This window comes from Cryptomeria japonica, chromosome 10 (assembly GCF_030272615.1).
Source record: "Cryptomeria japonica chromosome 10, Sugi_1.0, whole genome shotgun sequence".
NCBI classification, from domain to species: domain Eukaryota; kingdom Viridiplantae; phylum Streptophyta; class Pinopsida; order Cupressales; family Cupressaceae; genus Cryptomeria; species Cryptomeria japonica.
In genome coordinates this window covers 567,477,239-567,489,483 of record NC_081414.1, presented here as the reverse complement: position 1 = coordinate 567,489,483, position 12,245 = coordinate 567,477,239, and the positions used below count along the sequence as shown (strand labels likewise).

The following is a 12,245-nucleotide window of genomic DNA, read 5'->3' as shown; positions in this document are numbered from 1 at the left end:
AACTGAATCTGTCTGAAGCTACGGTCACAGTTCGCCTGCCAATGAAAATAGGACCATGTCTATTTTTAGCAATTTTTCCCTAAAAAATAGGAAATCCTCATAAAGTGTCAGAAACTGATGAAGCGAAGACCAGAACTGAACTCAACACTGAACTAGAACAAATAGACAGACCACTCCTCAAGATACTGCATTACTGACCCCTTTATCCATACTCTGTTAGCCTACAAGGGTCCAAAAATAAGCTAACTCTTTAATCCCAAGTCCCTGACTAGGATGGGGACATTACAATCCGCCCTCCCAAAATTTGCTTGTCCTCAAGCAAACTCAATGCTGGATGCTGTGAAATGCTATCACACTCCCAAGTAGCATCCTCTATCAGCAGATCCTTCCATTTAATCAGAAATTCTCTGATGACACTTCTCCGCAAATGACGCTCTCTGAATTCCAGAATGGCCTCAGGTACTAGCACTAACTTCCCCTCATCATCTAAGGGTGGTAGAACTGCAGAGGGAACTATCTGTTGTCCCAATGCCTTCTTAAGGCGTGACACATGGAACACATTATGAACTTTACTATCAGCCGGTAAATCTAACTCATAAGCCACCTGGCCAACTCGCCTGGAAATCCTGAAAGGACCATAGTAACGTGGCTTGAGTTTCTCTGAGCCCTTCTTTCTAAGAGAGGACTGTCTGTAGGGCTGTAGCATCAAATACACCATATCCCCGATCTCAAAAGATCGCTCAATCCTCCTTTGATCAACATATTGCTTTTACTGATTCTGAGCCTTCTGAATATTATCATGAAGTGCTCTCATAATATCCTGGTTCTCTTGTAGTAGATTCCCAACACTCGGTACTCGACAATTGCTCATCAATAAATCCAGAAAACTAGGAGCATCATATCCATACAAAGAGCTCTGAAAGGTGTCATCTGAATAGTCGTGCGGTGAGTGGAATTATAACAATACTCGCACAAATGTAACCACTTCACCCAAGCCTTCTGCTGCCCTGAGATGTAGTTCCGCAGGTATCCCTCCACCCACTTGTTGACAATCTCTATCTGTCCATCAGTTTGGGGGTGGTAACTGGTACTCGGAGTGAGCTCTATCCCACAAAGTTTGAATAACTCCTGCCAGAAGTGACCCATGAATAGCTGTCCCTATCACTGAAAATACTCCGAGGTAAATTGTGCAATCTAAATACCTCACGAAAGAAAAGATCAGCCACCTAACCAGCGGAATAAGTAGTCGTGATCGGGAAAAAATGTGCATACTTAGTCAACCGATCAACCACCACATATATGCTGTCTCTCCCTTGGGCTTTTGGCAAGCCTGTAATAAAGTCCATAGACACGCATTCCCACTTCCTGTCAGGAATAGGAAGTGGCTGAAGTAACCCTGCAAGGAAGTTGTGCTCCTGCTTGTTCTGCTAGCAAACAAAACACTCTCTGACGTACTGAAGAACATCAGACTTGAGACCCTTCCAAGAGAATCTCTCTCGTACCTGCCTATAGGTCTTCAAGTACCCAGGATGTCTAGCCATAGGTGAATCATGGAAAGTCCTCAATACAATGCATTTCACCTCAGAACCTGGAACTAAAAATATCCTCTCTTTGTAAATGATGAGGTCATCCACAAGAGAGTATCTGATGTCCTGTACTGTTCCATCAATAATACTAGATGCCCATAGATTCTTGGCATACTCTGCTATAATCAAGTGTTTCCAATCTCCGTACACAGCTGCCATGGAGCTCAATTGGGGGCGGCGAGATAAAGCATCAACAACAACGTTCTGAGTCCCTTTGACATAGGAGATGTCAAAATCATAAGATTGTAACTTGTTGATCCACTTCTGTTGACGCTCATTTAGATCCCGCTGTCCAAGAAAATGCTTCAAACTATTATGATCAGTTTTGACACAAAACTTGCTGCCAACTAAATATTGCCTGAACTTGGCCATTGCATGCATGATGGCCAACATTTCCTTATCATCAATACTATAGCTCCTCTCTGGACCACGAAGCTTCCTGCTCTCATAAGTTATAGGATGACGATCCTGCATAATTATTGCACCAATACCCTCTCCACATGCGTCACAATGAAGCTCAAAAGGTTTGGTGAAATCGGGTAAAGCAAGAACTGGACATGTAGTCATCAATTGCTTGAACTTCTCAAAACACTCCTGTGTGAGAGGTGTCCAAACAAATGCACCCTTCTTGGTCAAATCAGTGAGTGGTGCAGCATGCCATGAAAAACCACTAACAAACCGACGGTAGAAGGCACATAAACCAACAAATCCCTTGAGTTGAGTTAGGGTCTCAAGAGTAGGCCAATCAACAATGGCACGAACCTTATCAGGATCCATGCGAACTCCCTCTTTGTTGATTATGTGACCCAAATACAAAAGTTCTGCCATTCCCAATGCACACTTGGACTCTTTGGCGTAGAAGGACTCCCTGTCAAGTATGCCCAAAACAGTATCTAAGTGAACTAAGTGCTCCTCCCAAGTTCTACTGTAAACCAAAATGTCATCAAAGAAAACCAGAACAAATCTCCTCAACAGAGATTGGAAGACCCTGTATATAGTGGACTGAAAGGTAGTTGGTGCGTTGGTCAACCCAAAAGGCATAACCAAAAACTCATAGTGTCCACAATGACATCTAAATGCAGTCTTCTCATTATCCTACTCCCTGACACTGATCTGATGATAACCTGTTCTTAAATCAATCTTGGAGAAGTAGCAAGCTCCATGAAGCTCGTCTAACAACTCATCAATGCGAGGAATGGGATACCTATTCTTTATAGTCTTTTTATTCAGCATACGGTAATCAATGCACATTCTGAGTCCATCTTTCTTCTTCACCAAAACAACTGATGAAGCGAAAGGAGATTTACTCGGCCTTATGTGTCCCATTGCTAGAAGTTCTTTGATAGTTTTCTCAATTTTATCTTTCAACCGCTTGGGGTGCCGGTAAGGTGTAATCATAATGGGTTTGGTGCCCTCTTCAAGCTCAATAATGTGTTCTATGCCTCTATCAGGAGGCCTACCAGGAGGTATGTCACTAAACACCTTTGTATGCTTAACTCTAAGCTCCTGAATATCTGAATGATAAGGTGTTTTATGCTGCTCCTCATAAGTAGACAGAGTTTACACCCTGCTGCCCAATCCACCATGTCATGCTTGACAAGTCTCTCCATTCTTTTAAGAGTTATTAATTTCAAGTTGCTGGCTTTGATAGCTTTAAGAACATGATTAGTCCCATCAACCTTGAATTTCATCTCCATATCTCTGAGGTTGAGTGAAAATTCACCTATGGCATGAAGCCACGTAATGCGAAGAACCACATCCGTATTTCCCATGTTAACCACATAAAAATCAGGTTTGAATTCATAATTATTGAGTTTCATGGGTAAGTCTGAAATCATTCTATCACAAGTCAACACATTACCATCAACAACTTTCACCCTTATGCCTTCAAACTCTTGAGTTTGAATCCCACGCTTCTCCACCAACCGTGCATCTATGAAATTATGAGTTGCACCTGTATCAAGTAGAGAAATGACTTTTGACCAGCCAAGAGTCCACGCAACCTAAAAGAACCTTCTCCTTGCATGCTAGACCTATGAGCTTCCCGTAGATCGAATTCTCCTTGCATGCTGGTCCGTGTTATCAGCCATGTTTTCTCCCTCATAAAACCACTCCATATTCCTATTTTGACCCTTAGGCTTGAGGGGACAGTCATGGTTTTGATCATAAGGACCCTTACAATGAAAACATAGCCTCCTTCTATGCAAATCATTGAGTGTTCCCCTATACAAAGGTGCTGTAAACTTCCTCCCTTGGTCCGCATTTTCTGATTTCTTTTGATCAAATTTGCTGTCATTAAATGATGAAGATGGTTTTGAGTTGTTAGGAGTGAACTTACTACGAGGAGCGGTAAGTTCCATGCTGCGTGCCTTCCTCGTGGCTTCTTGCAAGGTAGGGGGATCAAAAGCCTTAATCCAACCTTTCATAGGCTCATAAAGACCTTCAACAAAAAGAATGACCAGTCTTCTCTCTGAAATGTTAGTTACCATAACTGAAAGCTTCTAAAATTCACTAATATAAGATTCCAAGCTGCCCATTTGTTTCAACTGAGCTAAATCCCTGAAATACAACTCGGATCTCTTTTATCAAAACGCTCAACCAATCTGTCAGTGAATTCTTGGTATGTAGTAATAAGGTCATGATGCAAAGTCACCATCCCATGGTGCCACCAAGCATGGGCTACCCCATCCAAATGCAAAGCTGCAAACTTAATAGCATCTTCTTCTGACATAGGACGTAGATTCAGGAAGGTATCCAACTTGCTGATCCAAGCTCTGGCTGTAACACTACCGCTGCCATCAAAAGTAGAAAGTATGAGCTTGTTGATTGCATATTTGAGATCATTAGTTTTGTTCCAAGGTTTCCTATCATTCCAATTCCACTTCTTGTTGTGTTCCCTCTTTTGACTCATAAACCTGTCAAAGTTAAGATGTTCCTTAACTCTTGGTGGTAATGCATCCCATTCATCATGAAGTGTGGTTACGTTAACTGTAAAGGCCACCTCATCTTCCTCCTCAGCCACGTCCTCTTCTTCAGGTTCATTTCTAACAAAGGTTGGGCGTGTAGGCCTATCATAGGTGTGTGTGGGAGTCACTCTTACCCTTGGGCGACTAACAACACTACCATTTTCCTCCTGGTTTTGATTATGCCCCCTCGACACAGTGATCTGTTGTATGGCTGTAGTCAACTGCTGCAACACATTTGCCACTTGTCGCTGCCCTGTTACTAAACCCCTCATAATAATTCCGGCATCTAGGTCCTCATTGTTCATAGCCTCTCTGCGTGGCTCATCATCATTTCTGTCCCCCATAATTTCCAAGGGTATTTCTTCAGTTTGATTAGGATCACCCTGTAAATTAGGTCTCATGCGTGTGTAATACCTGTGAGGCCCAGTCTGTTGTTGATGCATAAAAAAAAATCTAACCCTCTAGGAAGGCAGGATCAAAGCTCTGATACCACTGTGATGAACCCTTGTTGGTTCAACTCTTCAACCTGCTGTAATTTGTAGATCTTCTTGTAATTTTTTAATTATTAAGATGGTCTTTCAGAAATAGACAGAAGTTGCAGAAGAGGGTTATTTAATTTGCAACACATATTGAATAATACATGAATTTAATCAACTGAAACAATGAATTGGAGAATTTAGAAGCATACCCGTAGGTCCTTAGCCAATTTATTGGAAAGAAAGAATAAATCAACAACTTACAAAGTTCTGATTTTTATTTTGGAACAATTCAGATCTGCTCTTATTTAAATACTAAGACACCCAAACAGTGGAAGATGGTGCCAATAAATGAGCAAGCTGTGTGTTTGGGAAAAGAAGCCTCCAAACCACAAAAGAATCAACAACAAAACAGTAAATAGGAAAATCCTACAACAAATCTGCCTTGTAAGAAGCCAAATCTGCCCCAATTCAATTCAATTTGACTTTTGAATGAAGCCAACCAAGCTGCAACAATTCGATTGATCTTTCACAATCTTAAAGCTACTGAATTCTGACGAATGCACGCTCTCCAAAAACAGGTCCAAACCTTAGCCGCCATAGCCAAGTGCTCAGAAGAAAATGCAAATGCTCAATATCAAGAATGAGGTTTAATTTCCATCTTGGCTGCCTAAATACCCAAAAGGTGTGATTTTTGGTAATTAGGGATTTAAAAATAATAACTTGCTTTTAGGGTTCCCAACTTAACCCTAAAAGTCACGCCTAGCTTAGGAGATAATAAATCTTCACTTAAATAAATTTAAGTGATTCACTTTATGATTTTATATTAATATTTCATTAAAATATTAATTGCTTGTGGAACCATTAAAAAATTCATCTCTCTCATTATTGCTTGGAAACTGAATCTGTCTGAAGCTAGGGTCACAGTTCGCCATGCCTATGAAAATAGGACCATGTCTATTTTTAGCAATTTTTCCCTAAAAAATAGGAAATCCTTATAAAGTGTTAGAAACTGATGAAACGAAGACCATAACTGAACTCAACACTAAACTAGAACAAATAGACAGATCACTCCTCAAGATACTGCATTACTGACCCCTTTATCCATATTCTGTTAGCCTACAAGGGTCCAAAAATAAGCTAACTCCTCAATCCCAAGTCCCTGACTAGGATGGGGACATTACAAAGTTGGTGGATAAAATCTGATTGAATTGAATTGAATGATTTTAATAACGTTCATGAGATCGGGCTGTCTAAGGGACCAAAAGAGCCAGCATTAATCCATTTTCAGGTCTCTTTCCATGTCAACTCATCTATTATGTATCTTGACTAAGATTTCTATGCATTTAAGTGTTTGTTTTAGGAAATTAGAGACAATGTGTGAAATGTTCAGAAGAAAAAAATTGTGTTCAAGCAAAGCTGAGACATCCTTATTGGCCAGGAGTTCCTCAAGGAAACCAATCATTTCCATTCTGATGTCAGAGGGATCTTCCAAAACTCTACCATCCCTAGAGTTGATGGAGGAAATCCAATTAACATTACGATGCAGTTGAGTGTAGTTATGAAAAAATATTGTTTTTGTCTCCTTTCAACCAAGTTTCCCTAGATTTGTCTTTGAAAAATCATTTTTCTTTGCAAAACTTTAGCACGCTTAACCAACAAAAGTTTTTCTTTATAAAGGGATCCTAATTCATTCCAAAATCTAATACCAAGTGATTCAAGGATTCCAACTTTGATTCTATTCTCAACTTCGCTAAGAAAATATTCTTGAAAACATTCACATTTCAATCTTTGAGGCAACCTTTATGTGGGCAAGCTTCTTTGCTAGACTAAATATCTTTGAACTTTTCAACTTGGGAGCATTCATCCACCAATTCTTTATATTGTCGGAAGGCTTGACTCTATGAACCACATATTTTTGAAATTGAAGGGGGACTACTGAGGAGGCCAGTTTCCATGAACTCTAGAGAGACGTGAAAATAATCCAACCTAGAAATCAGGAGGATTTTACTTTTCAAAATCCAATCTCTACTCAACCAGGAAGGAGGGATGAGGAATCTATCTAATCTAGTAATCTTTCTGCAATCTTGTAGAATCCCAATCTTTTGTTAGTGCAAGAGAAGAAACTACTCTTGGGTTCCACATCCACAATATTCCTTTGATTGACAAAGGAAGAAAACTCAATTTGGGATTGAGTAGCTCTAGGAACTCCACCTCTTTGTCTTTTGCATTAAGGTCGCTGCCCAAAATGAACGACGACTAATTGATTCAAAAATTTTAAAAACTCTTTTTCAAAATATGGCCGATCAGATTATAGATGTTGAAAACAAAGAAAACAAAGTTTGAGGAATTGCTCTTGACCTTACAGAATTGCTCTTGACCTTACAGAATTGCTAATTTTGTTCTCAAGCCCAAGCACCTCCAGATCCTAATCCAGGGGATACCAAAGAAAACCCAAGCCACTCAAGTCACCTTCAACACTGATGAAATCTCCGTGCTATCTTTACTATTTTTCCAACAGGGTCAAAGCCTCTTCCTTTCTTAGTTTAGTTTCTTGAATAAGAATTAGATCAGTCTGTTGTAACTCTAAGTGGTGCTTAACAACGCACCTTTGCAAGTGGCATTGTAATAAAAAACCCAACATTCCAAAATATGATTTTCATTGCACTCGAGGAGGGGATTTCACCCTCCTAGGTCTGATAACTTCTTTCTATTTTCCATATAGGGCTTCTTCTTTGGTGATTTCTTTCCTTGGCTTTTTCCATGCTTTCCTTTGGAACCAAAATTTGCTCGTGTTTTGGATTCTGGTTGGGTTATGGCAAGGATCTCAATTTCGATTAGATTCCTTTCATTCTTCAAGTTTTCTTAGATACCTTTCATTATTTATTGATGTTTTATTTTACATCTCATGATCTATGATCTTAGTTACAGGTCATTGTCTGTGCCAAGAGTTGATATTTTTTGTCAATATAAATACGCTAACGTCTCATTTAATGTGTTTGGGATTCTGAAACTTGGCCTCTTATGAATTATGTTCTGGATTATAGAGAATAAAGAATGGTCTCATGAAATGGGGGAGTAAACAGATCTAATTTAAAAGAATATGCAAGTTAATTCCAGCATGTAGTAGCACTTTGATTGAAGCTACTTTATCTGGAATGCATGGTTCCTGTCAGTAGCCAGTTCTTATAATGTGCCAACCTGCCTTTGAATGCCTTGGAAATTTGGCATTATGCAAGTATGACGATGAACCGAGATTAGATCAATGGGCGAGCTCTGATATTTTCCTGGAGGATACCTTTAGGAACAAAAACAAAGACAAAGAATATGATTTTTATTGTCTCAACTCATGTATGCTTGGTTCTTGTTGCAGAGTGTGAACAAATTCAAGTAAAGAGAATTGTACACCAATACAATTGTGCAATATAATAGTATACTGATTGCTTTTCTAAATTTTGATATAGCCTCACTTCAACATCCTTGCAAGTGTCAAAGACCATAAATATAGTTGTCTTATGGCTAACCTCCAATGGTTGACGACCACCAAATGAGTTTAACTTCATTTGAGGCATCAAACTCACCTTTGTTGTCCTCTCTAGGAGTTGATATATAACGGATTTGAGTTGAATCTTTTATTTGGTATAAATGTTGATCTTCACCTTCCATTTGTACTTTGATGCTTAAATGTTGTGTATTCTTATCATTTTTCCGATTCTATTGATTCGAAGTCAATGTTAAATCCATTTACTGTATTAAAGTAAAAGACTACGAGTCTTTTTGTTACAGCTCCTCTGATTCAGCCCCTTGTTGACATTCCTCACCAAGGGAATTTAGTTAATACTCCTGTTACTCTGCTTCTAGAACTTGTGTTTTGAATCTTTTAGGCTTGAAAGGAAATTTTTTATCTGTTTAATTTTGACAGGAAACATCCTCAGCTCAGTACATTGTTCAACAATACATTGCTGCAACAGGTTGCGCAAATATCCATTCTTCAGTGAAGAGCTCATACACTATGGGAAAGTTGAAAATGCTGGCCACAGAATATGAAACCGCCACAAAGCTTTCTAAAAATGTATCCAAGTGTGCTGAAAGTGGATGCTTTGTCTTGTGGCAATTGACACCAGACATGTGGTTGATGGAGCTTGTGGTAGGGTCAAATAAGATTCATGCTGGAAGTAATGGCAACATTGTCTGGCGACAGACTCCATGGTTAGGATCTCATGCAGCAAAAGGTCCTGCGCGCCCTCTACGTCGTGCCATACAGGTATACTTGAGGTTTTAACCTTGAAATTGTTGCCAAGAGGACTCTTATATTCACTGAAGTAGTTGCAATTGCAAAGAGATGGGTATGAACGTTCTGCGACTTAATAGTGCTACCTAACCTTGTCTTGCTTCTATCAACAGTTCTTTCAACACAAGACCTTCCTTTCTCATGAGTATGCTATATTAAATGTCTTTGCATATACATCTTGTTTACAAATCTTACCAATTTTGTTGTGTATCCTAATATTTGGTTGTATTGCTTCTAAGATTTAGATCTAAGCACGCTTCAGAATTTTCATTTTTGATTGTAATTGCCTCTTATAACTCGTGGTTAGCTTTTGTAATTTTGTTTCTTTAGACTCCCATGGACCTACTTTAATTATTGGTGGGACATTAATATAATTGCCTTTTTCTAAACCTTTTCTTTCAGGGTTTAGATCCTAGAACAACAGCAAGCATGTTCCTCAATGCGCGTTGTGTAGGGGAGAAAAGAATTGGAGAGGAAGAGTGCTTTACCTTGAAGCTTGTAGCCAGTCCTTCAGTTTTAGCAGAACGTAGCGATGGGCCTGCAGAGATCATCAGACATGTTCTCTTTGGTTATTTCAGTCAAAGAAGTGGTCTTCTTGTATGCATGGAGGATTCTCACCTTACTCGAATTGAATCTACTGGAGGGGATTCTGTATATTGGGAAACCACCACGGAAACAACAATTCATGACTACAAGCGTGTGGATGGCGTGATGATTGCTCACGCAGGTCGATCTGTAGTAACGGTTTTTACATTTGGAGCTCAGATTGGAATGACCTATGCCAAGACACGGATGGAAGAAACATGGGTGATAGAGGAAATTGTTTTTAATGTTCCTGGTCTTTCCATGGACTGCTTCATTCCACCAGCTGATGTCAAAAAGGGATCAGATATTGAGGATCCCGGAGAGCTGAAACTAGATAAATTTGGAAATGGAAATGCTTGGCAGACTTGTTTAAAGCAACTAAAATAATAATTTCCCTGTCCGGAGGTTTTCTGGAATTTGCAATGATGGTTTCCTCATGCTGTAAAAGTACATATATAACTCATCATCATTTGTAGCAAAGAAGCTCGCGTTGTAGCAGCTTTTCTGGTTATGGAATTCAAACAGGTTTTTGATGAACCTTTCAGGTAACCAGATCAACTACAGGCTGGCCTTCATAGTGACTCGTCAATGGCTTTTACCTTACAACTAAATACCTCAGCCTTATAGTTTTTTTTGGTTTAGGGATAGGGGTATAAGAACTGTTTCCAAGGAATATACGTTTTGACTGTCCCCCCACCAAAAAATTACACGAGGAATTTGCCCATTATGGCTTATCCACCATCCACCAGTCCCCCAAACAATAGTTCAATTAATGGGCTATGTAAGATCAATGTTTTTTAAATTGAAAATAGGTGCAAATTACAAGAATAGTATAATTAATGAGTTATGTAAGATTGATGTTATATTACAGTAAGGCTATCTTCTTTAGTTCAATTGAGATAAAAGAAAATTTGAGGACACCAAAGTTAGGTTGTTTTTGTAATTGAGATCAAGGGAGGTTTGAAGGCTGGATAAAACTTAGGATGAGATTTTGTTTTCTTAGTTAAGGGAGAGTGCATATCAAGTCCACCACTGAACCATATTTTTTTAGTTTAATAATTACTTTTAATTCATATATCAATAAGATTGTATTAAATAGTACAAAATGATTCATAATTGTTAGTGTAGATATATAATGTTAAGTTTTGATGTAAGGCTTTAATAATGATGATGTAAAATTGTCCTAGAACTAGTATGATATGGTTTTCTAGATCTTAGATGACCATACTAAGTAGGGCCATGTTCTTTTATATTACTCTAGAAATCAATTTAAAATGTTATGTGTTTAAGTTGATGGACAACAATTAGTTTGAAGATGGTGTGAGGTTTGGTTTTGTGCTATAAAATTAGAATCTAAATAGGTTGGAAAACATTAAATTATGAATGAGATCTAGACGCTTGGGATGCAATAATTCATATTTAATTCACTAGATTTCAACAAAAATACATGTGTATGCTAGTCCACCTAGAAAAAAAAGAGGTAAATTACAAATTGGGTCTGAACATTTAAAATGTGGGAGGTCAAAATTAATTGTTGTTAAGTAGTTTGCCAACTTTTATTGAAAAAAACACCCCATTTATACAAATTGAGTAAAAGTAAACTCAAAACAAATAAAAAGAGTGTAGAACATATAATTTCACCGTTAAACATTTAAAATAATGTCATCAACTAGACTCTTAAGCTAAATTAATAATATGTTTAAATAAGTATTTTATTTGAATACTCTAAGTAAGTAAAAAGCCAATCTCTAAGTATTAATAAAAATAATTTATAGTTAAAGACAATTAGATCGATCCGTAAGATATATACAATAAATTATATGTTTAAAATCACATTTAATAGCTATTGTGAATGATTTAAAATCACATTTAATAATATGTTTAAATTAGTATTTTATTTGAATACTCTAAGTAAGTAAAAAGCCAATCTCTAAGCATTAATAAAAATAATTTATAGTTAAAGACAATTAGATCGATCCGTAAGATATATACAATAAATTATATGTTTAAAATCACATTTAATAGCTATTGTGAATGATGTAAAATAGAAACAATGCAATGCAAGATCCAAAGTAACACTCACACTCACTCAATAAAGTGTAAGATCTATGCATAAAACAAGATAATAACGAATAATTATACTATAACAAATGCCTTAGATTGCTTCATTATTTTCTTTGATATTTTCTTGAATACTTGAATTGTGGATTGCTCTTCAAAGTAGCATAACCATGATATCACAAATATAAGATGATAACTTGATACTTGATAAGAAATATTGCTTGCTTGTGTGGATAGATAGCTTGTAGATGATAATGTTCTTGCTTGATGATAATCATTT

At 37.8% G+C, this 12,245-nt stretch overlaps 1 protein-coding gene across 1 annotated transcript in view; it reads left to right on the top strand.

Annotated features, from left to right (window-relative positions):
• The window catches only part of LOC131060723 (uncharacterized), a 47,282-nt gene extending 36,510 nt beyond the window's left edge, over window positions 1–10,772 (top strand). Inside the window, exons 2-3 of the mRNA XM_057994067.2 lie at window positions 8,951–9,292; window positions 9,722–10,772. Of these exons, the coding sequence (XP_057850050.2) occupies window positions 8,951–9,292; window positions 9,722–10,291 (912 nt within the window). The 3' untranslated portion in view covers window positions 10,292–10,772. The remainder of the gene's footprint in view (window positions 1–8,950; window positions 9,293–9,721) is intronic.
• The last annotated feature ends 1,473 nt before the right edge of the window (window positions 10,773–12,245 follow it).